The sequence below is a fragment of the Taudactylus pleione genome, unplaced genomic scaffold (genome assembly GCF_031769625.1).
Source record: "Taudactylus pleione unplaced genomic scaffold, aTauple2 ptg000400l, whole genome shotgun sequence".
Classification (NCBI taxonomy): Eukaryota; Metazoa; Chordata; class Amphibia; order Anura; family Myobatrachidae; genus Taudactylus; species Taudactylus pleione.
This window is the reverse complement of record NW_028284802.1, coordinates 1,120,890-1,146,651: the sequence shown is the minus strand read 5'-3', so window position 1 is coordinate 1,146,651 and position 25,762 is coordinate 1,120,890. Positions and strand designations below refer to the sequence as shown.

The following is a 25,762-nucleotide window of genomic DNA, read 5'->3' as shown; positions in this document are numbered from 1 at the left end:
CACATGCTTATAGGACAGCAGCCCACTTATACAAATGGCCTCTTCATAGCAATTCTTATTCTGTATCGCAGATCAGCAGTCAAGAGAAGGTCCCAACGGTGATTGACCGGATCATCAGGAAACATCACATGCTGCCACAGGGTCCGCAGGAACTCGTCCAGTTATTGCCTGGGAATAAAGGTCAGATATTGCAGTTTTCTCTACTCCTTCATTATAAGCAGCTCTCCTATCTTTATGACGTCACGTAGTCTAGATCTAGTCTTATGCCATTGGTTAGCTAATGAGGTGACAAAGACATTCTTCTCCTAATAAATAAAATATAATCCCGCAGAGCTGGTCGTTCCAGGAACAGCCAACGTCTTCTACGCCATGAGCTCCTCCAGTCTGGATTTCCTGGTTCGGCCACAACACGTCGCCAAGACTGCACTTTTGCCTGAGGCCCGACCTCATCTCAAGGCACAGATCAATGCCACCTACCCCAAGGTCAAGGCCAAGGCTGGGGAATTTGCAAAGTCCCTCTTCTAGTAACCATTTCTTGGATTGATGCACCACAGGGACATGGGTCCAGTAACGCTGGGTTCCAGAGACATTATATGTTGATGACGCAGAGACCCTGAAACCCTTACTCAGGATATGTGACTCTCCGTAGTCTTACAGTGACGCCTAACGTTACTCACACAAGGGGGTGATTCCACATGTTGCAACATCAGTATCATTACATGGCTGACAAGAAGTGACACTAAACCCTCGCTCGGCAGGAAGTGATGCAATGAAGCCGTGATGTCCCCATACCCCTCTACAGGACATGACATCACACTGCAAGCTATAAAATATGCTGCTCAACTCTCTATACACTATTGTTAAAACACTATCTATTATAATGTTGGAATTGTATGTATTTCTGTATGTTACATCTTATCCATGCGACTATTCATATTCTTTTTATATAGTAAAAAGAAACATCCATAGACTGTGTACAATCAGCTGATTGCGGTGAACAAATAGGAAGCCTTTGGGCCCCCAGGTATTGTAGCACGGCCAAGGGCCACAAAGCTTTCCTGTACACACACTGAACATGGCCTATGTATTCAGAAGATCAGTTTGCTGCCACACAGAAACAAGCGTGTAATTAGCATGTTTAATAGCATATATGTATAATACAATCAGGCAGAGTGAGGACGCCGGTTGAGCTTTGATGTCCTATAGAACCAGGAGCCCAATAGCCGCTATGGAAATGTTTGGTTGATGCCGGGGCAGGGTCCTCCCTCACCAGTACATAAATAGTGGTACGTAGGGGTTCCCGCCTCAGGCCTTCACCGGCCCCTTGCCCTGCACTCGCTGGTATTCTTGCTGGAGTTTGGTAAGGGAAGCGCGCTGCTGTTCTGACTGCTGTTCCATGTCCTTCAGCAGAGTCTCATACCGCTTGCTAAGGCCAAACACAAACAAGAGAAGGATGAGCATCATTTAATAGATGTATATGTACATATAGATTACACACGCAACATCCGTTATACAGACAGGGCCCTGTCAAACTTTTCAGGCCCAATGATCATTTTCAGCAACTCCCAGGATACAATTTAAAATATTAACATCTGAATTTTTATCCTCTGCACACAGACAATATTTTTATAAAAGCGGATAATTAGTTCTCCACAAATACCTTCCATTCACCATGCTAGTAACTAGAATAGCGTCTGGCACCTGAAATAGAATTTTGTCTGCAAGCTCCTGTTGAAGTCTCAGAAAGACACATGGTCTCATTGAGACCCGCTCGCGAGCGCAGGACGCTCGCAAGCGGGTTGATGGTACACAAATGCGCATGCGCACGACGGAGGGAGCTCCATCGTGCGCATGCGCGAGACCCGGATAGTGACAACCAAGCTGTCGCTCCTGGTCTCGCGCCAAAGGGGGCGTGCTGTCGATGGTGAGTGACAGCACGCCCCTTTGGTGGGCGTGGCTGCCAGACGGTAGGCGTTCCCATGGGAACGCCTACCGTCTGGGGTCGGCCCCACTGACATCACCAGTGGGAGCGATTTTGGCTAATAGAGCCAAAATCACTCCAGGGCTTGCGGAAGCGAGACCCTACCGCAGGGTCTCGTCGCAAGCCCGATGGTCTTGACCATCGCGACCATCATCATGGACGCGCGCATAAGCTGTGGGTGGTAACCCACAGCTATGCGAGCGTCCAAAAGGCCGCTCCAAATTTAACTAGGACGGCCCTGATTCAGAGCGAGCGCTCTGGTCAGAGCGTCCGGCTCTGAATCAGGGCCACTGTTTCTAGATAGGCCATTAACAGAACTTACTTCCCAACAAACGTAACCATGGAAACAGTATGGGTGAGTAATTAGAGTCACAGATGGAATTAGCATTAATTGGTTAAATAAAAGTAAATGAATGACTGGACGCCAAGACAGTACCCACAAAAGCGGCGGCAGATTCTCCTTTTTTGCGTAATACAACACAAGACAGACTGGAAAACCAGTATATGGGAAAGATTTCTGGACTGCACAACCTGACTATATATATACTGGGAGGTGCTACCTGATGAGATTAATTGCAGGCACAGAAACAGACGAATCTCAGGTGCACATCTCCAAATTATTAATAATATATATAAATGCAATACAATTTTGCAATCAATAGAGGTTTTTAGCATAATCATGGCCAAGGTTATGGGCCTACCCACCATATCCAGGTAACCTCTTTCGGGTAGGTCCCTAACATACTAGGGTTCAAATCCAGAGCGCAGGAGCCCCCAAAACCGGCCCAGCCAAGCCGCCCCAGGGCACCACCATAGTAAGAAAAGTGCAGTGTACAGCGATAGTAAGGAGCAGCTGCATATAAAGAATGAAAATAAAGTGAAGTACATGTATATTAAACACACAGTGAAGGGTTAGTCTCATCAGGTAGCATATATATATATATATATATATATATATATATATATATATATATATATATATATATATATATGTGCGGTCCAGGAATCTTTCCCATATAACTCCATTTAAAGTGCTTTACTGCACACCTGAGGGAAAGGAGACACCCTAGGTCTGGATTAGCACCCTTCCTTATTGGTTTAAAAGCATGGAGTATGGTAATGTATATGCACACTGTATTAGGCACAATTCTAGGTAAGTCCTACAAGTTATATACTGTAGTGCAACTTTGGTTCATTTTTGGGGCGTGGGTCCCCCTGGATTGCTTTGGTTGATCTGTCTCAGAGCACCGCATTATAACACATTTTCCTTTATAACACATTTTAACCCTTCACTGTGTGTTTAATATATATGTACTTCACTTTTTTATTTTCATTCTTTATATGCAGCTGCTCCTAACCATCTCTTTACACTGCACTTTTCTTACTATGCTGGTGCCCTGGGGCAGCTTAGCTGGGCCGGTTTGGGGGTGTCCTGCGCTCTGGATTTGAACCCTAGTATGTTAGGGACCTACCCGAAAGAGGTTATCTGGATATGGTGGGTAGGCCCATAACCTTGGCCATGAATATGCTAAAAACCTCTATTGATTGCAAAATTTTATTGCATTTATATATATTATTAATAATTTGGAGATGTGTACCTGAGATTTGTCTGCTTCTGAGACTGGAAAACCACTAAACAGATGACATTATTATGTGTGTCCGCTACTCACATCTCTCCATTTATATACTGCAGTCTCTTGTCAACCGTGGACTTTGCTTCTTCTAAATCTTGTTTCACCAGCACTGGTCCGATAAGCTTATACACTGTGTTACTGTCATCCAGCAGAGCCAGCTCCTGCAGGGCACAAACATAATACTCCATTCACCAATTAGGTACTGAGTCTGTAGGATGGCCAGAGGCATACCCCTGGCTATTCAGTCTGTAGCATTTATTTATTAACAGTTACTTATAGCAACGGCATATTCTGCTGCGCTTCACAATAGGGAACATACATAATACTCCATTCACCAATTAGGTACTGAGGCCCTGATTCAGAGCCGCTCGTAAGCGGCTGCTCTGAGCGATGTTCGCACAACTGCGCATGTGTATGGGTCATGCGCAAAACTAATTGCGGTCGGAAATCGTGCGCTCTTAAAACAGCGAGGGGCTGCTAATTTGAGTGACAGAATGAGGCGTTTGTGGGTGGTAACAGGGGAAGGTGCTTGAAAATGGGGGCGCGGAGATCCGAACGCAGGCGTGCCTAACGGTCAAAAGGGCGTTTAATGGGTGTGCATAATTAGTAAAGGAGCATCATCGATCACGTCACTTGGTTGTCTTTTAGCCTAAACTGCTCACAGTGATAGCGGTAAGTAAAACCTACCACAAGCACTGCGAGCAGTTCAGATGCCTTTCGATGTTCCCGATTAATCTAATAAATACCGGAGATGACGTGTGATGCGAACGGCAAAGGGGCGTCTTTACAAAATAGCGAGCGCATGTTTCGAATGCTCGCTCAGACATAGAGGCGTCAACACACCGCAAAGAGCGAGCGCTCAATTTAAATATCTGGCCCCTTTTTTAGAACAACCGTCCGCAAATAGCGTCCGGCTCTGAATCAGACCCTGTCTGTAGGGTGGCAGAGGCATAGCCCTGGCTATTCAGTCTGTAGCATTTATTTATTAACTGTTACTTATAGCAACGGCATACTCTACTGCGCTTCACAATAAGGAACAAACAGTAATAGAAGAAGACTGGGTAGTAACAGCTAGAGGTAAAAGGGCCCTGCTCGCTAACTTACAATCTATAGGGAAATGAGCATAGATACAAGGATAAGTGCTACTAATAAATATGGTGATTTAATAATACAGTTTGCGCTGCTATATAGAATGTATCTACTGAATAGTCTTTCTGGCACAGACTGCCACATAATTTATATATACATACATATATATATATATATATATATATATGTATATATAATGAAACCATCTATTAAATTTGTCTTTATAGCCCGGCACAAAGCTATCCCGCAATGAATCCTAGGGGCTGTAGGCCAGCACTGAACAGCCATGTTACCTACACCTGATAGAAGTGCAAGTAAAATTACTATTTAACATGAATATATACCAGACTGTATTTACTGTGCTAATTAACATACATAATCTAACTGGAGACTTAAGCTGCCCATCCACTAGGCGATTAAACCTACCAAGCGATGGAGCAATAACTACGGTCGTTATCGCTCCATTGCTTGGTAATCGCCCACAAATCAGGCAGTAAAATGTTAAAAACGACCAGCAATGCGCGCAGCCGCTGGTCGTTTTTAACATCAATCATCACCCGAACATGACGGTCAACCTGACGACAGCCGTCAGGTTGCCATGTTCGGGGATGATTGATCTGCATACACTGAATGTTCAGTTCACCCCGCAGGAGACTACGGCATCATAATCGTGCCGTCCCCCCCATCGTTAAGTGGATGGGCAGCATTAAGCTGCATACACACACACACACAACGATTTCTGTCAGATTATCTGTCTGATTTTTTAAAGTGTAATGAACGATATTTTTTTTGAACAAACGATTTTTGCATATTCCCGTAATGAAAATCGTTCAGTTGTTCAGTCTGACTGAACTACAAACATGAACGATAATCATTCATAGTTTTAACTCAAAGTGAACGATAAAGGATATAGTTATCGATAATCGTTCAAAAAATCGTGTGTGTATGCACCTGTATACTTCATTAAACATGTAGCTGGCTGCAGTATTAGAAGGGAATTAGTATTATAACAGAGCAGGCACAGAGAAACCGACAAATTTGCAGTCTTGTCTTGGAGGAATATACGGCGCGGTTTGGTTAGGGTAGTGATGTCACACTAATGACACGTCTGTATGATCAGCATCAGAACACGTTCCTACAGTTTTGGGAGGAGTTTTATCTGGGTGCTATCTACAGAGCTGCCACAGGGTAACACTATACAACAATCTATTTCACCTTCATGGGTCAGATAGCAACATTTTTCATTTGGGGGGTATAGTGGTCCTTTACACCCGTGTGCCCAAGTGGGTTATAAATCCCTTCTCTGTGACTTCACACCTTTTTGCTATGACTATTCCCTACACCGGAGATTAAGCAGCGTACAGACACCATGAAATCACTAAAATAAAGATCTTTCCACAGGAGAAACTATTAATCATAACAGGAAGCGGAGACCTGGAAATGGGGTATAACGAATCATCCGCCGAGTGGCAATTATGTGTCAGACAATCACTGCACAGCGGGCGGCCTGTTAGTGAGCCCAGACGGTATGCCAGGATAACAAAGACAGGAAGCAGCACAATACAGCAAATAAACCACATAAATCATGTGTAATAGGCGATTACAGGGACCTTGGAGCTGGTCCAAGCATGACGTCAGGAAAAGAATACACGTCCCAACCACGGTGCCTGAGGAAGTGCCGGTCTGGGAAACCGGTTGGGCTACAAGGAACCTTTTGTACCAAATGTGTCGTTATAAATAGGTTTTCTAAATTAATTTTACTCTTGAGCAGTTGGGAAGAATTGAGGTTTATCTTACTCCGGCCACAACAAGGACCTTCTGGCGACTGGGCCAGCTAACACAGATATAGGGCCTGACGCTGAGCGCTCGCAAGCGGGTCAATGTTGCCCAAGTGCGCATGACGGAGGCGGCTCCGTCGTGCGCATGCGCGAGACCCGACTAACGACGGCCACGCCGTCGTTATGGGTCTCGCACCAAAGGGGGCGTGCTGTCGATGGTGATTGACAGCACGCCCCCTTTGGTTGGCGTGCCAGGGGCGTGGCTGCCCAGACGGAGGCGAGAGCCAAAAGCACTCCAGGGCTTGCGGCAGCGAGACCCTACCGCAGGGTCTCGTCGCAAGCCCGATGGTCGCGATGGTCTTGACCATCGCGACCATCATTTTGGCCGCTCGCTATAGCTGTGGGTGGTTACCCACAGCTATGCGCGCGGTCAGGAGGCCGCTCCAAAAAGGAGGAGGGACGGCCCCGATTGAGAGCGAGCGCTATCAGACCGTCCGGCTCTGAATCAGGGCCATAGTTCCCATTCAGTCGTATCCATAGACTTCTAATAAAATCCTTTGCAAAGAATGGCTCGCTGCATTTCTGCTGTCCAACACACAACATTTGGGGGCATATTTATCATAAAATATTTGTGATATCTCTCCCCCCCCCCCCCCCCCAAATATATCACGTATCCCCCTGGATGTATGAACAGGGGAACGCAGCCGATGGCAGCTACTGCCCCCTCCATTTTCGACAACAAAAGCAGCCGCCATAGGTTTCTATGGGGACTTCTAAAATGTCACACTTACTACGCTCCTCTAGATAACGGCATCTTAGATGGACATAGCTGCTCGCGTATGGACAGTAGTGCATCCGGGCCCTGAACCCATAATTAGCGATCACTTCATTTCTAACACATTGCGGGGACAGGTGCAACGATGGTCTATAAAATGCTTCCATCAACTTCTATAGGTTTAATTACTAAGCAAGCCTCTGCTTCCCTCCATGTTTAAGCCCAAAATGTAAAAGCACAATGCCTTTAGTATCAAAACACTGGGTAAATATGCCCCACCACCACCCTACCCCCTGGGCATTAAAGTGACAAAAGCAAATGTGGTTTAAGAAGTGAAAGCACAGGAGCAGGTCTCTGCCTCAGGTAGAGGGTAGAAGGCTGGGGTGGGGGGGTTGCCAACTGATTGGCAAAACCTATAGAGAGTCAATCACGGGAAGTAAAGAAGATGGGTGAGATTATGTATGCGCTGAAGAAGCCGACGATGGGGGGTAGAGAACGGTCCCCAGAGGGAGGTATGTGATGGGTATTGCGTATAGACTTCAGATTCCTTAAATCTCAACCAGTCATACCATATGGTAATACGTTTTTCAACATAAATGATGCAGTGAGGTCCTCCATCGTCATGTAAAGATCCTCCTGAGACACGGATGGAGGAGATGTGGATCGCAAAGACAGGGGATGACCGCTCTGACTGTGCTCATAAAGGTGTCTGATCAGTGACTTTTTAAACTTGGAGATGGGCGTATCCATTGAATTTAGGAGCCAAAACTCAAGGGTGAGAGGAAGCAAAGTTCCAGTGCATTTTTTTTTTCCTAAAGTCTCCTCACTGTGTGCCAGAAGTTCCACAACAATGTACGGGGCCACCAGCTATGAAGGTGCGTACCCTAATGTGAGGCCACAACACCAACAAAAGATCCAAAAAGAGAGTTGGGATTATCTGCTTGGGACTGGTGGAAAGAATTTTATATTGTGTTCCCATAACTGTGACAGAGGAGACGGTAGCATGGGTATAACGAAATACCGGAGACCACCGTCGGTAAGCACCATTCCCCAAATAGAGAGAGGGGCCGATGCAGCGAGTGATAACAGGGTATGGAGTGAATAAAGTGTCTTAATTGGAGATAGATCCAGAAGGAGTGCATGGGAAGGTAGAGAGAGAGTGTAGGAGATCAGTCTATTAGAACCTACCATGAGGTTGGGACACACCATCAGGAGGCCAAGATGAAGGGTGTGTTGGTGGAATCCCTGAAAAGGGGGTGTGGGGGCCGGGGGAGTCAGCATTGAACACTATGGGAGTAGGTGGAGACAAGTCAGGGGCAAATTGGGGGAGATGCCCAACATTGCAGCGTAGAATCCAGTGTAGAATGTCGGAGCCTTTGGATCCTGAGCAACCACGGTAACACGCGGGAAGGAACACTGGCCGACTATTCCTCAATTGTACCGAGTGGTAAGCTGGAGATCTCCTTCGATTTGAAATGTCATGAGCACCTCCAGTTCAAAGCCTCTGCCTCTTATCGCCCCAAACAAATCTCCCAACCATCCCCTGTAGTTCCCGAAATAATAATAATAAAAAAAGACGAGGATTGGGAAAGAGACATAAAACCTTCAGGATGTTCATTTTGACAGTCTTCCCAGCCAGGACAGGCTCAATGATGACCACTTGTGAAAATCGGATTTGAATTTGGCCAAAAAAGGCAAGAAATTATGGTGAAACAAGTTGGACTAGATGGGCCAAGTGGTTCTTATCTGTCGTCAGATTCTATGTTTCTAAGTTAGCATTATTTTCCATGGGGATGTAGTCGGCATCCCGGCATGCAGGATGCCAACGATCTTAATACCGGTCGGGATCCCGGCACAAGTATCCCGACCTAAGTATTGGGGTGCAGGGGGAGGGTAGCATTGGCTAGCTGGGTTAGTGTTAGGCACTAGGGGGAGAGTTAGGGTTATGCATTGGGGAGGGAGGGGGAGGTTAGGTTTAGGCAGTAGGGAGAGGGTTAGGCACAGAGAAGGGTGGGTAAGCGTTAGAAATATACTCACCAATGACCGCTATGGGTGTCAGGATTCTGGCTGTCGGGAATGCCGCTGTCTGTATTCTGAATAGCGGCATCCCGACAGCTGGGATATCATACCCAACCCCTTTCATCAGGGTGACCCTGAAGTTTTGGAATTTGAAAAGGTATGCAGCCTGTGGACAACTGGAAGTTCCCTGCCTATACATGATGTATAAGATCAATCATTTTGGTTGTGTTGTCTTTTGCCTCTCTCCCAATAACAAATCCCATCTGGTTCAGACGTGGAAGAAGGGTGCTTAAACGACTGGCGAGCAGTTTGTCAAAAAGTTTTAAGTCCACGTTTAAGGGCGAGATTGGTCCATAGGTCGAGCAGTGGGTCAGGTCCTTGCCCTCCTTAGGAAACATGGAAAGGTGAGCCTCATGTTACTGAGGAGAAAAAGTTTCTTCCGCCATCACCGTATTGCAGGCCTTTAGAAAAAGAGGCATAAGCTAGGCACAAAGGGCCAAATGTAATAGGGTGAGAGTTTAGAAAAGTGAGAGTTTCTGACACTTTTTAAACTTTGCCAATGTAATAGAGTCCAAAAACAAAGTAACAGAGCGAACTTGCATGTTTTTTCAGACTTAAAAAACTCTCACGATTTAAAATCTCATTCAGATGTTTTCCCATTTTGAAGATAAAACTCAACCAATGTGAGAGTTTACTGCTAAACTCTCACATTTTCTAAACTCTCACCCTATTACATTTGGCCCAAAATGTCTTGTAGTAACTGACTGGGAACTCATCAGGATCCCAGCTGTTTCCACTAGGGGCAGAAGAGAGCCATCTACAGCTCTTCGATAGTTTATGGGGCGTCTATATATTGAGAAGCCTCTTTTGAGAGCAAAGGGTTGAGTATCAATAAAAGGTCATTTTCTAACCTTGTCCTGAAGAGAGCTCACGTCCGAAGGGGAAGGGTCTTTCCACTGATTATAAAGGTTCATGTAGCAAGCTTCAAAAGCCTCCGCAAAATTGCCGAAGGTGAAGACACTTTGTCCACCCTCTACTCGGCTGAGAATGGACACAAGTGTGGCAACTTTGGGCACGCAGAGCTCTAGCGAGCATCTTGCTTGTATTATTAGCCCTAAAAAAAAAAAAAAAAAAAAAAATAGAAAAGGGTGTGTTTACACCCCCCCCCCCCCCAGCACACTAAATTGTACCTGCAACAAAATTGAAAACTATATGGTAATAGAAATTCTGAGATATTTGTTTCATGCATTTGCAAATGCATGGTAAGCCGCCAGGCCAACTTCACAGCTTCTCCGATACTGGTGGTCCCTACACTGCATGATAACAGTACCCCCCACTCTGGGCCATGTAATTGTCTATTGCAAGGCCTCATGGTAAAGTCACATACAGAAATACACCTAAATTGAGAGCCAGCTTACCTGGGAGTCACCCCTTGGACCTCAAATTAGCACTGCAAGAACCAGCATGCCCTCCAAACGCTGGTTCCATCTATGCCTCTCAAAACAGCAAAGTGGAAGCTGCTCAAATCAATCTGGCAATACTCTTCAGGTGCATGTAAGGGAGGGGTCATACTAAAAAAGAAAACAGACAGGGGGGTGTCCCCCAGCACACCCCCCTTTCTTTTTTTTTGTGTTTAGTATGACCCCTCCCTTACATGCACCTGAAGAGTATTGCCAGATTGATTTGAGCAGCTTCCACTTTCTTGTGTTTGCTGTTTTATTACCCCATATATAATATTTGTGTCTACACATATCCAACATTGTCTGATCATGGTAGAGTTTCCTGAGAGCCATCCGAGTTTTGGATAATTCTGCATAGGTGCTTGCACACAAACCAGGGTTATGTGCTGGCTCTAGTAGCCTAATGCCACGTACACACTAGACGATAAAAGTGAACGATAAGGATATCGTTCAACGATATAGCCTTCACATCATCTAGTGTGTACGGTCTGAACGACCAGCGATGCGCGCTCCCGCGGGTCGTTAACGATCTCCCCAGTCAGCTATACATGCAGCTCAATCTGGAGAGATCGTTAATGATGCCATGCTTGCATGCCCCCCCCCACACCTATAGTCATCTATCACAAGTGCCCAGCTCAGCTTGTTAAACCACCTTGACCAGTATCTAGGAGGAACGGAGCGTAACTGCAATAGTGTCAGGATTGGGGTGTGGTTAGACCATCTGATTTGACCAATAGAACCACCCATATAAGGGAAATAATAAACTCTAGAGTATGAGGAGCGCGGTGGAGAGTAGAAGGTATAGTCTCAGTCTTAGGGATGGTGCAACCTTCTGGCATCAACCAACTGGTAATCATGTCAATGTTGACGCACTCTATGGTGGTGGCAGAGTGGGAAACGAGAGGTAGCGGAGAAGCAATCTAGAACAAGGTCCAAAGGCCAATTAAAATCACTGCCAACCTCCAAGGACCCCTCTCTCAGTGGTTCAAGGAAGTGCAACAACATTCAGAGCGTCCAGGTTAGTGAAAGTGTATGGCTGGCTAAAGATCCTGCATTTAAGGAACTCTTCTAAGATGTGGTGGGAGATATCCTTATGGGGCAACAGATGGGATACTAAAATAGCAACTCCTAGGGATTTAGGATAACCGAATGGGCTAAGCTTAAACGGGTTCGTAGGAAGACGAACCTGGAAGATACTTGAAGAAATGGGAAAGTCCATGCCTCCAGTGACTCAGATCAGGGGTGCCATCGAACTGGTAGATGTGGAGCTGCGCTTGCCCCACCGTGCTGGCTGCCAACGTTCACGAGAAAGCGACCATGGCGGGAGGCTGGTATACAAAGCAGGAAGCCCCAAAGGAATTTAGTGTCATTTTGCTTTAGGAGATCAGTAAGTGGCCTGAGGGGACATTGTTGGAAAGCGGTTCCAGGAGAGGACAGGAAACACGTGAATTCCGGTACCATTGAATGTGATCGCTTCCAGTTTCCTGGCCTTGCTGAGGATCTCCTCCCTGACAGTATGGGGATGAAGACGACACGGCCTGGAGCTCCCTACTATGTGCAGAGACGGTGGTGTAATGCCACTTCGGTATGTCCGCTTATAGGGTGGCTATCTGCACCTTTACTGTGTCCCTGAGCCTTTAATCTAGCTCAAAAAAATCCTGTTTAGTGAGAAGGTCCCGTCTAGTCAGCAGAGAGCAGATCTGATCCAGGATATAATCCCAATTGGGTTTTCCTGACCCCTAGCAGTGCCAGAGCAGGAAGATGAGGCCATTTGGTCCACACTATCTAGCAGGTGAGACAAAGTAGTTGGGGTGCGCAGTGTCTGGGAGGTATCGATGTCAGTAGTCAGGAACCTGAAGAGGCTTGGTTGCGTGGAGTCGTCACACGGAGCCTTCACAGCTTTTTTTCTAGGAAGACTTTCTGCTGTTCCCCATTGAAGTGGCGCACAATAAGTATTAAACCAAGCAGAACGAAGAGAGGACAAAATGGCCATCACATCATGACATAAGGTCAGAACGGTAGGGATTACACTTATGTGTGGGGACGGTCAGGTCATGGCGTGGAGATGGGGGTGTGGTCAAGCCATTAATAGTGCTAAATGAGACGGTGCTACACGAATGGACAGGTAGCAAAATGATGAAAGCTGTGTTGTAAAGGACCTACAGGTGGAATTCTCAGAATACTCACTAGATGGCGCTGGAATCCCTCTGTAGCCAGGAGAAGGACATTTACAGAGAGTAGCTGAGCTATGAATGGGAACAAATCCCAGGGATTAGGATCCAGTTGGTGCGCTGCCTGTGGGAGAGCCGGTGGCAGGCAGTCCGGGAAAGGGAAGGGGGGAGAGCCCTGTTGATGGTAAGTCTTGCTGGCACACAGTGGGCCCAAAGAGCACAAAGAAGAGCTGGAAGAGAAAGCTCTACTCTTGGGCAGTAGGAGGGGTCCGGGCCAGAAGTCTGGTGCTTGGTGTGTAGCCCTGTAGCACCGGGATCCCTAACATCCCCAATACTGACACATTAAATACATTTATCTTGGACTTACCTCTCATAGAGCCCATTTAAATGTGTGTACTGTAAGGTAAAGGACCTATACCAATTCAAATCACCTGGGAGGAGTGCTAGCCCAAAAGGAGGGGTTTCACCGTCAAATGTGCCTTAAATACACACATACATTACATTCATTTACTATGTCAGTATTAGGGATGTTATGGACCCACCTTATGTGGTTCACCGTGAGGTGGTAGGTGGGCAAACATGTGCTAGGAACCTCACTTAAAAAACTATGTTAATTATTGAAGTTTATTATAAACATTTGGATCATCGGTATCCCTAGTGTTTAGAGTGTGCACCTGCATTTCTCTTTTCCTTCTACACTACAATTACTTACACAGAAGCAGAAGTCGCCCCATGAGCTCCGCAGGTGCTGGAGAGGTGAAATCGTCATCAATAGGAAGTGAGCAGTAGAAGTGGAGATTGGTTTGCTGTGGTAGTTGACCAATCAGCTCCACCTCTCCCCAGTACCTGTGATGGGCCCTCATTTCCTACCAGCAGTGACTGTAAGGTACAAGACTCCCACTGGAGGGGATCAGGGTTTCATATGGGAGAAACTAATCTGAGTGGACGTCTTTCTATAGTAGGATTTCCTGCACAGCTCATTTCCGCTGCTTTCCAATTGTGTTGATTCAATTAAAATGGCCGGGATTTCACAGACCCAATTCAGCTGGATGTTATTGATTCTGAGCAGCATTATAAAAGGAAAAATGAACACAAATAAGGCAAAATGAACATGAATAACTCATTCCCTGAGCACAATACAAAGTGACAGGACTTTATCAGCACCCATCGCAGGTCCCTGCCGAGATCCAGCTGGCAGAGGGGTATTTTCCCGAGCGTTACAGAGACCCATAGTCTAAGCAGAATACGTCTACAAGGACATAAGTTCAAAGCTTTTCTTGTTACACATTATCAATTATCAGTACCCAGGTAATGTTATTTAATACAGCACCAACATATTCTAGAGCGCGGAGGTGCACGTATGACAGGATTAAAGCCCCCGTCCAGAAGGAACACATTAGGGTATATTTACTAATACGTGACCAGAGCCATGAGTGTTCTTGTTGTAATATCGCAGTGTTAAATCCCTCGGACAAAACCCTTGAAAACCTGCCCCTTAGTAAATATACAGTCACAGACTCACCTCTTTCACAATGTTGTTTTCCGTGAGCTGAGCTTCTAGCTTCTGTCGGGAAGACATACTGTTGCTGATATCTGTGGCAAGAAAATAAAAAGCTTCCAAGTTAAACAGAGGGAGCAAGAGACCCGGAGGTGAGAACCAGGCCAAGAAGCATCTTAGATCTACTTCTACTAATTGTCCAATTGTCAGTGGGATCAATTCAACGAGAACCAAAACAGTGCAGCTCATTAGCGAGGAGAGGCGAACAACTGTCCAGGAAATAGGTGGTGAAACCCCAACGGAACACACACAGACACGTGTTCACCTAGTTATATACACATTCGCTATTGTAAATAAATATATTAAGTTTATATTCTTCCCTTCTGTCCGATTATAGAAACCAAATAAATGTTTTTTTTATATAAATGAGCTGCCTGCATGAAAGTTTCATTGCTGCCTCACAGTGCTGGGATCATGACTTCAATTCCAACCAGGGCCCTGTCTGTGTGGAGTTTATATGTGCATTCCCGCTGGGTGCTCTGTTAACTGAAAGGGGCCTATCCATTAGCAGATAAAATGAACGAATGAACGATATATAGTTCATTATATCTGCTAATGGATAAGCCCTGAACAATGATAGATGCGCACTCCCGCGGTCCATAAATCGCATCTATCATCTCTCCAACATGTTGGTCAATTATCACAATTATCACATATAGCTGTACGATATTAGCAATATCGTGCAGTTTATATGCGGCAAACGATGAAAGATATTAGCAGCAGCTACAGAGCGCTGGAGAGAAAAAAATCCACTCCCTGAATGATGTCATTCTTCAAAGGAAGAGCAACCCGGTGAACAGATGACAGGGTCATGGGCGCTCGAGGCTCACTGATGCGCGTAGGGAGTGAAGGCCAAACAGACTGCCTGGTGCAATCCCATAGAAGAGCTGCTGTAGCTGATAAACGTAATGCTGGCTATGATCGATATGCGGCAGAACACACAGTGTCAGAGTGCCTATATGCTGATCTCTGTCCAACACCGAAAATGCCTACAATGGGCACGTGAGTGTCAGAACTGGACCATGGGGCAATGGAAGAAGGCAGCCTGGTCTGAAGAATCACATTTTCTTTTGCACCACGCGTCGTTTACCAAGGGGGAAAGATGGCACCAGGATGCACTATGGGAAGAAGACAAGCCGGCGGAGGCAGTGTGACGCTCTTGAGAATGTTCTGCTGGGAATCTTTGGGTCCTGGCATTTGTGTGGATGTTTTTTTTGTTTTGTTTTTTTAAATCCAATAATTGTGCAGCAAAATAATAAAATTTAAAAAGGGGTAATGACAAGCCTCCAAAATCACGAGGTCTAGTTAAAGTATCCAATTTGATCCTGACCCTTTTGTTGGCCCAGATTAGTGAAGATAAAAGGCCATCAATCGGTCTAAAAAATTTCTGAAGGATATACACAGAGAGGGATAGAGAATGTACAGGAGTTTAGGTTGGAGAACCATTTTAACTAGATTTACTCTTCCCGTTAGTTAGTGGCAGTTTACTCCAAATTGGGACACGAGACTTAAGATATTCAATTTGCGGCAACATATTCAATGGCAGATATTGTTGAGGGATATTGAAGATCCATATTCCTAAATATTTAAAGGAGTTCACCCATTTTAGAGGAAGATTAATAATAGGATCATTGTGACAAGTCCCCCTAAAGGGTAGGATACATGATTTATCCCAGTTAATCAATAAACCAGAGTATTTCCCAAATAAATCAAAAACTTCAAGAGCCTTAGGCTTAGAGGTAACATATTGCGTGATAAGTAATAGTATGTCATCCGCATACAGCACAATTTTATCTACCCTTGATCCTAGCTGAAACCCGTGAATGTCAGAATGAGCTCTAACCATGCAAGCTAAGGGCTCGATTGCCATAGCAAAGAGAACGGGTGACAGGGGACATCCCTGCCTCGTTCCCCTATGGAGTGAAAATGATGTGGAAATAAATCCGTTCACTGACACTCTCGCCACAGGGTCCTTATATAACAGCTTTACCCACTTAATATAACCCGGGCCAATACCAAAACGTTCCATGGTCTCCCAAAGAAATATCCACTCAATTGAATCGAACGCCTTAGCGCCATCCAGTGACACAATAACGGAGGTTTGTGGGTCCCCACGTTTTATCTGTAAGTGTGTGAATAACCGCCGTAGATTTACTGCCGTGGACTTACCGGGAATAAAGCCTGTCTGATCAGGATGAATCAGTTGGGTTATGACCCGGTTAATCCTGGAGGCTAATATTTTTGCCAGGATTTTTACATCTGTAGGGAGTAATGACATAGGTCTATAAGAGTCAGTCCTAGTGGTATCTTTACCTGATTTAGGGAAGACAATTATTAATGCCTCAGACATAGACTCTGGCAGTGTATTGTTTATGTAAATTTGATTAAAGAGCTCTAGTAATTGAGGAACAAATATGTTTTTATGTTTTTTGTATACCTCAAGGGGGCTCCCATCTAAGCCAGGGGCTTTACCATTTGGAAACGAGTTTAGGGCCACTTCTATTTCCTCTTGTGACAGTGGAGAATCAAGAGAGTCCCTTGCCTCCGAGGAGAGTGTCGGGAGTGATACAGTAGATAAATATTCACGCACTTCCGGTTGGGTATAGACCAGCCTAGATTTGTATAGGTCATGGTAATATTTAAAGAATTGCCCCACAACATCTGGGGTACGTACATATTCAACTAATTTTACCACTGTATTGGATGACTTTTGTTCGATACGAGCCAGGTTAGCTAGATATGAACCGGGTCTATCACCTGATGCATATTGTACATGTGATTTAAACAGAATCTTGTATTGTGGTTTGTCCATCAAACAATCCTTCCATAATTTTTGGGCATCACACCATATAGGCTAACTCCAAAGATTTACAAGAGGCCTCCAGATCAATTTCCGGCTTTTTTTATAGAAAGACTTCAACCCAGCCACCCTACGAATCAAAGGACCTCTTAAAAATGACTTAAAGGCGACCCATATAACTGCGACAGATGCAGTACCACTGTTCAATTCAAAAAATTCTTTCCACTCCGCCTCCAACTCTGCACCTGAACCCGTGCGTGACATAGAATTAATTTTACATTTTAAGAATACATATCTACCCCAGACATCACACTGCACCCTTTCTAAATAAAACTGGACAGATTTGCACACTAAAATAGACACATCCCTTGACGCCGAGGTATGTGAAGAGTGATATGTCCATCCTATCCACGGTTTCCTCAGCGACAACAATCTCCCACCAGTCAAGTGAGTCTCCATTAGACAAATTATATCTGAAGCATATTTTTTTACCTGTCTGAACACCAACGATCTCTTAACCGTATCATTTAAGCCTCTCACGTTCCAAGGAAGAATATTAACATTTTGTGAAGCTGTTATTTGAAGTAACAAAATCTAAACAACCATGAGAGCATATGGAAAGTGCGTTCATGACACCACACAAAAGAGAAGGAAACCACTATATTTGAAAAGAAAACAATAAACAAACTATCCCATACGACTGGTAGGGGCCCCGCCCCTAAAACTCTCCCCACCCTGTATACCACACCCAACCTAGGCATACCTTGTACCTGAACCCCCTATCCCACTCTATTAAACTAAACTAGGCAATACGCTAATATATTACCATACTTACTCGAAGTAAATGGAGCAAAATATATAATGACTAAAGAACAATCACATGTAGGCCTCCGAACACGGAGTCTTTCCCCGGGAACACAGACACATCGTTAAAAAAATGCAGTAGAAATTAACCGGTGTCTATCCAGCAGAAAAACAAAACAAAAACATATGCTGATTTACCCATATAAAACGGAATGTTACCCACTATACATACTGTAATTATGAATATATCTATAGATATGTAACATTAGCAGCAGCAAGCCCTTATTTATATATACTGATTCATCTACACAAAAACAATATCGGTAGAGCAAAAAACAAAACGCTATAACGGAAATACAATATGCAGTATTCTTGTAACTACATATAATTAATATAACTCAAGATCAAAGAAAAAAAAACAACCAGGATATCAATCATTAACCAGTGCTTCCCTGGCTGGTCTGCGGCGGTCCAGCCACAGTGCCGCTTCCCTCAGAGTCGAGAAGAATTTGGTCTCCCGATCAGCAATAACTCGAAGCTTGGATGGGTATATCATGGCGTATGAAATATTAAGATCACATAGACGTTTTTTAATCGGGAGAAATTGGGCCCTGTCTTTTTGTATTTCCATTGCGAAATACGGAGACGCGAGTCCCGTTCCATTGTAAAGGGCCGTTAGTGCGGACCAGTCGAAGAACAGAGTCTCGATCGTGGAAGTGTAAGAACGTCGCTATTAGAGTACGTGGCGGCGCCCCAGGTGGCAGGGGTCTAAATCGCATCCGATGAGCTCTCTCAATTGTAAAATAAGATGAGAAAGAGGTACATACGAACGTATCAGACAGCCATTTTTCAGGATTGGTTCCCTCCTCCTTCTCTGGCAACCCCACAAAACGGACATTATTACGCCTTAGGCGTCCCTCCATGTCGGACATTTTCCTCTGTATAGAGACAAGCTGGGAATCCATAGAATCAACGCGGACGCCCAAACGTGCCACTATGTCCTCCAAAGTGGAAGTGCGAGTCTCCACCTCGCTAACTCTCTCACGCACACACTGCAGGTCATGGTGTATAATTGAGAGGTCAGATTGTACTTTCCCAATCTTTTCTGACAACCTAGTCTCACAAGCCATCAATGCCTCAAAAACACGTTGAAGCGCAGCGTCAGAGGACGCAGCCGAGGTTATTGACTCCACAGGGGATGTAGAAGGGGAATCGCCTCGCTGTGCCGCAGTAAGTGGACTGGGCAGGATGTACTCTGGAGAACTTTTCCAGTTTAGTCACAGCAGCTGAATTCTTCCCCATCATGAGGGTATATAGGGGAGGAGCTGACTGATTAATACTGTATATAGCAGAATATAGAAGATATAGGAATGAGTATAGGTGACACCGCTTTGTGATAATACTTTATAGATGAGACGCAGACAGGCACCTTGATAGTAATAGCTGCTGCCAGTTGATTAAATGTAGAAGAGGCTGGGGCTGCAAATAACACACCAGGAGTCACAGCCCTGTATTATAGATAGGAGAGCTGAGCGGACCATGAACGTGCTGGGTATGCCACAGCTCCGGCACAAGCCGCCAGGGAGTATCACCTCCCGTCTCTCAGGAGCCGCTGCAGGACTCTGCCCTGTAAGGAAAATGGCGCCGGCGGCGCACGTGATCAGGCCAGCCGCGTCTTTTACAATCAGCCTGCTGCCGGGTAAGTCAGCCCTCGTTTCCTCCCCAGCGCCGCACACTGCAGTCATTTCACACTCCGCCAGCCATACACCGGTTTTGGATCCCGGGGGAGCGTTCAGGATATGCAAGCCGGATAGTAGGGTCCAGAGAGCGCACCAGAACCTGCGCCACAGCATGCTCTCCGTGGCCACGCCCCATTTATGTGGATGTTACTTTGACACGTACCACCTACCTAAACATTACTACAGACCGAGTACACCCCTACATGGCAACGGTACTCCCTGATGGCAGAGTTCAAAGTTTTGACTTGGCCTCCGAATTGCCCAGATCTCAATCCGAGGAGCATCTGTGGGATGAGCTGGAATAACGAGTCTGAGCCATGGAGGTGATACCTGTTGTGGCGGTACGAGGAGGACCTAGTACGTCTAATCATAATAACAAAGGCAATAGATCTATGTAAATACTAACCATCTGTGAGAAAATGATATAACGTATCTCTAGTGTTCCTTCTAGCTCCGGCGGGAGGCAGGGTGCCGGAGCTAGAGAGGGCATGCCCGCGCGCGCCTTAGGCGCGCGCGTCCGAGAAGGGGGCGTGGTCATCGGAAAAGGGGGCATGTCTATAAGACGCGTCCCCTTTTCGTCACTCTTGGGGGCGTGCCCGGCACTTACGGACACGCCGGGCAGCCCCCAAGCCCTGCAGACAGGGAGAATAGATGCCGGGCGCATGCACATGGCGTCTATTCTCCAGCGGTGACCGGGTCACCGCATGTTTCTCCACCCGCAGGACACTGCGCCCCGCGGGTGAGAACGGCTCCCGCAGGCTGTGAGGGCAGGGCGCTTTTTGCCCTCCTCCTGGAGGGCAGGGCGCCGTGCCCCGCTAAAACAGCCTAGCGGGAACGCTAGTATCTCCATCATTAACGTCTGTGTATATCTTACCTTTCTGGACTTGCTGGTACTTGGTGACCTCAGCCTGCAGCTTCTCCTGTAATTGTGCTGCCATCTATAAATATATATAAAAACAAAAAACATAATATACCTAATTTTAGTGTTATTTTTATGAACGCATGGGATACTGATAGATGTTATTCTAACATCAGTTACAGATCTTGAAACTACAGGACTTACTTACTGTGCTGGGTAGAATTATAAGAAGTATTTTAACCCAGAAGTTTAGGTCTCAGTTACAGAGGGAATCTGATCTGTAAAAGTTTCTAACGTTCCCGCTAGGCTGTTTTAGCGGGGCACTGTACCCTGCCCGATCTCTAAAAGGCAGAATGCGTACGGCCACCCCTTGGCAGCACCCTAAACAGCCAGTGTACCGCGGGTGGGGCAAATAGCAGGGCAGCAGTCCCCTCCTGTGAAAGGACGCCGGGGGCATGCGGCCGGTATCTATTCATTGAGATAGGTGCCCTTGGGGGCACAGACCGGCACGTCCGTAAGTGCCGGGCACGTCCCCAAGTGTGATGAAATGGGGGTGCTCTTAAAGACACCCCCCATTTCTCATGGCCATACCCTTTTCGGGCATGCGTACGGCGCATGCAGCAGTACGTCTATTTAGGACCAGAACCGGACCTAGAATGAACACTAGTTCCCTCTCGCTACCCGAATGGGAAATCATGTACAAAACCGCCAACACCACGTCGAAATGCCTGAACCGCACAGGCACTCTGACAAAGCCGAAGGGTTACTCCAGATACACTTCATGCAATTTGGCCTCCTTGTTCTGCTGGTGTAACTGTGGTGCTGTTGGTACTTTGTTCCATGATCTATGGGACTGCCCGTGCGTTTCGACAGTGTGGTTGGTGGTTTATAAGCTTATTTCCTAATTTTTTTTCGATAACATCAGCTATAAAGCTCTTATCTAGTTTTATATTTTTTCTATAAGGGTTTTCACTGTAAATAATATGAGATATGGTAAGAAATTACCCTTGTTATCTCTATTTCTACGAAGTCCATAGGGTTCCACAGGATACCTTGGAGTATAGGCGATGCAGCAGCAGCACGGGCACCACAGAGTTAAAACTTCAGCCTCCCAGGATGCACTGGGGTCCCTCCTCTATACCCCACCCCCCAGCCAAGGCCATCAGTTTTGTAACAAGCCATAGGCCGGAGGAGGAGAACAAAGAGAGAGAGAAGAAAGTCTGGAACACAGAAGAATCACATTCTCACTAATAGGAGACGGAGAAACCGGTGACCAGATTAAAGCCCATCTGCAGTACAGGTGCGACAGGGCGGGAGTCCTGTGGAACCCTATGGACTTCGTAGAAATAGAGATAACAAGGGTAAGTTCTTACCATATCATATTTTCTACTTCAGGGTCCATAGGGTATCCACAGGATACCTTGGGGATGTCCCAAAGCAGTATCCTTTTAAGGGAGGGGACGCATGCATTTAACCCCAGGGACGCCGGACGTTTTCCGCTCAGTCGGGGCCCGCTGTTTCTGGGGCTTGTGGAAGCACAGGTTAATACCTGGCTCCACTCGCAAGCCAGTCCCCAGGGAGCCCCCTGCCTGGGGACGGAGGACTGTGTCTTCCGGCGGGACCCGCCGCTTACCTGGTCCCCTTAGATCCAGCCACAGTCCGGGTGGTCCGGGGTCACCGCTAGCCGTGACCCCAGACCCCCACCAGCATCCCCGGATCGGTACCGGTGTTCTGGTACCGGCGGGGTGAAGGAGCGACAGCATGGACGTCTGTACAGACTGTCCATGCTGTACTGCTCTAGATGTGCAGCCACAGCTGCTTTTGGCAGTCTTCAGAGGCTGTAACAGCCCCACTCTGCTACATGTGCTCCGACTCCTGGCCGGGCACCGAAAAAACTGATGGCCTTGGCTGGGGGGTGTGGTATAGAGGAGGGACCCCAGTGCATCCTGGGAGGCTGAAGTTTTAACTCTGTGGTGCCCGTGCTGCTGCCGCATCGCCTATACCCCAAGGTATCCTGTGGATACCCTATGGACCCTGAAGTAGAAATATTTATCTTCCTTGATGCAGAATCTTTATATTCAGATAGCCCTCATGAACAAGGTCTCTCAGCCGTGGGGACGTAGCGTTCCCGCTTGGCTGTTTTAGCGGGGCGCGGCGCCCTGCCTTCCTCCTGGAGGGCAAAAAGCACTCTGCCCTCCAGGAAGAGGGCAAAAAGCGCCCTGCCCTCACAGCCTGCGGGTGCCGTTCTCACCCGCGGGACGCAGTGTCCCGCGGATGGAGAAACATGCGGTGTCCCGGTCACCGCCGGAGAATAGACGCCGGGCGCATGCGCCCGGCGTCTATTCTCCCTTTCTGCAGCGCTTGGGGGCTGCCCGGCGTGTCCGTAAGCGCCGGGCACGCCCCCAAGTATGACGAAAAGGGGACACGTCTTATAGACACGCCCCCTTTTCATGACCATGCCCCCTTTTTGGGCGCGTGCGCATAAGGTTGCCCTCTATAGCTCCGGCGCCCTGCCTGCCGCCGGAGCTAGAGTGAACACTAGGGACGTATTTAGAAAAGTAATAATTTTGAGTTTAAAAGTGTGTATTATAATCAGCGGTGTGGGACCACGATGGGGACCCCTTTTGCACCGAGTCTGGCTAATTTATTTGTAGGAACCTGGGAAGATGAATATATTTACAGTGAGAACCCTTATAGAGAAAATATAAAACTCTATAAGAGGTGTATAGATGATGTAATGATTTGGAATGGGAATTCATAGAATTTGTAAATTATTTAAACAAAAATGAGTTTAGCCTCAGGTTTACCTCAAATTTTCAGGAAGAAAAAAATGTTGTTGTTTAGACTTGGTTCTTGATACTAAGGATTGGTCTCCGGAAAATTAAAATAAAATTAAACATATACAGTGCATCCGGAAAGTATTCACAGCGCTTCACTTATTCCACATTTTGTTATGTTACAGTCTTATTCCACAATGGAATAAATTAATTTTTGTCCTCAAAATTCTACAAACAATACCCCATAATGACAACGTGTAAAAAAGTTTTTTTGAGATTTAAATTGATGTAATCCCTGTTTACTGATACAAAGTTTCAGCTTTTCCCTTTTTTACCGTTCCTATTTCACTTGTATGGAAAATTATTCTTTCATTTCAGATGAGTCCAATTCCCGGGAAGAGTCTGCTTTGGCATGGGTGTGGGGCAATACATAAAGCACAGGGCACGGGGCAATACATAAAGCGCGGGGCTATACATAAAGCACAGGGCGCGGGGCTATACATAAAGCACAGGGCGCGGGGCTATACATAAAGCACAGGGCGCGGGGCTATACATAAAGCACAGGGCGCGGGGCTATACATAAAGCACAGGGCGCGGGGCTATACATAAAGCACAGGGCGCGGGGCTATTAGCGGCAGGTGCTTTTTTGTAGAATTTTTAAAAAAATTTGTTTAGGGACTTAAAAATTTGCTAGCACCCATTTTCAGGTACCCCAAATTTGATGGGACCACTTTTAAAATCGAAAAAAAAAAGCTAAGTGCTCTTCTGCAAAGTCGGGAAAAAAAACACCTGCCGCAGCCATTTAAAAACCCGACTTTCTTTTGCAGGCAAAAATGGGGGTACCCATAGTGATCCCCCAGGTCTGGACATCTTTAGGAGGGTCCTACAATTATTTCCTGAAAATTCCCGTATTTTTTCGCCAGAGTTTCGCCTGTTCCCGATTTCGCCTACTTTGGAATTGAATACGGGGAATAGCGGGCATACGCGCGATATTTCTCCGCCTGGAAAACAGGCGAAGGAGGCAAAAAGTCCAGCAGCCGAAAAAGTCTGGCCTTTCTACTCAAATTGAATACGGGCCTATGTGTATGTTTTTTAATGGATGTGTTATGTATACTGCCCTATGTATTTAGGGTCAGGTCTGTGTTCTAAATAAAACCCCTTTCCTTATATTCTCATAGCTAGTTTTAAAGAGTTTTTATATATTTTGGTATCACTTTTCATTAGGGATGTGCAGGCTCGGATAGGTTCGAGTTTGCACGTGGAGTTCGGATTTTTCCCTCCAAAAAAACGGAACTCAGAACGAGGCAAAACGTCATCTTACATGGACGAACATCATCATTCCTGGTCTTTTGTCCAGGAATGATGATGTTCGTCCATGTAAGATGACGTTTTGCCTCGTTCTGAGTTCCGTTTTTTTGGAGGGAAAAATCCGAACTCCACGTGCAAACTCGAACCTATCCGAGCCTGCACATCCCTACTTTTCATTGATATACATGGCTATTGTATTGTTTTGCACTTTCAATTACACTTATTTACATATGTACTGATTGCACCTTATATTGTAATTTGCACTTATAGCACACTAAGGTCTTTGTACTTATTCTAATATATACACACACATATGCACATACACACACATATACACTTCAGTTGCTATGCACCTTAATACACAGGGTTTTAGACTATTGTATTAATTAGCGCTCTGTATCAGTTCTGAATATATATATATATACACACACACACACTCCAGCTGTCGTGGAACTACAAGTATCAGCATGTCACTCCAGCCCCATAGCAGCCTGTAAGCAGGGGTCTTCAACCTTGGCCCTGCAGCTGCTGTGGAACTACACATCCCAGCATGCACTGCCATAGTTTAGCATGCTGTTATATCAAAAAGTTGGCAGTGCATGCTGGGATGTGTAGTTCCACAGCAGCTGCAGGGCCAAGGTTGAAGACCCCTGCTGTACGGCATCCTGGGGTAGATGTATGAAGCTCTGGGAAGGGATTTATAGTGCAGAGAGATAAACGACCAACCAATCAGCTCCCAACTGCCATTTATCAAACACAGCCTGTAACATAAGGTCGTTTATCTCTCCGCTTGATAACTCTCGAGAGCCTCATACACCTGCCCCGCTGTGCGGCCAGTGACGGGTAGTATACCCCGGTACAGACACATCGCACACTCATTACCGTGTCTCTGTGCCAGGAAACGTGCAGCCCGTACACCTCTCACCCGGAAGCAAAACCCGTCTTCCGCTATCAGCCGTTACCATAGAGACAGAGCTTCCGCCCTCACCCAGTTACGCGGACATAGGGCT

The 25,762-nt window shown here is 46.2% G+C and overlaps 2 protein-coding genes across 6 annotated transcripts in view; one reads left to right on the top strand and one right to left on the bottom strand.

Moving 5' to 3' along the window:
* The window catches only part of RGL2 (ral guanine nucleotide dissociation stimulator like 2), a 39,238-nt gene extending 38,118 nt beyond the window's left edge, over positions 1-1,120 (top strand). For 2 of the 5 annotated variants that reach the window (XM_088446613.1, XM_088446614.1), the window contains exons 17-18: positions 72-180; positions 332-1,111. In XM_088446613.1, coding sequence (XP_088302739.1) covers positions 72-180; positions 332-525 — 303 coding nt within the window. In that variant the 3' untranslated portion in view covers positions 526-1,111. Of the gene's footprint in view, positions 1-71; positions 181-331 lie in introns of all 5 variants that reach the window. The other 3 variants (XM_088446612.1, XM_088446610.1, XM_088446615.1) reach the window with 3 other exon arrangements.
* Positions 1,121-1,124: 4 nt separating this feature from the next.
* PFDN6 (prefoldin subunit 6) lies at positions 1,125-25,756 on the bottom strand. Its single transcript, XM_088446618.1, has 5 exons — positions 25,635-25,756; positions 20,683-20,746; positions 14,430-14,500; positions 3,652-3,776; positions 1,125-1,426 (listed from the first exon to the last, which is right to left on the bottom strand). The coding sequence occupies exons 2-5, from the start codon at positions 20,744-20,746 to the stop codon at positions 1,306-1,308; spliced, it is 381 nt and encodes a 126-aa protein (XP_088302744.1). The 5' UTR covers positions 25,635-25,756; the 3' UTR covers positions 1,125-1,305.
* Between the last annotated feature and the right edge of the window lie 6 nt (positions 25,757-25,762).

What these genes read in the sequence shown, in the direction of transcription:
- PFDN6 (XM_088446618.1), bottom strand. Translation starts at nt 20,746, where the DNA reads ATGGCAGCACAATTACAGGAGAAGCTGCAGGCTGAGGTCACCAAGTAC. An exon ending in GTACCAGCAAGTCCAGAAAG is followed by an intron (nt 14,501 to 20,682) that starts GTAAGATATACA and finishes TTCTTGCCACAG; the next exon opens with ATATCAGCAACAGTATGTCT. An exon ending in AAAACAACATTGTGAAAGAG is followed by an intron (nt 3,777 to 14,429) that starts GTGAGTCTGTGA and finishes TGTGCCCTGCAG; the next exon opens with GAGCTGGCTCTGCTGGATGA.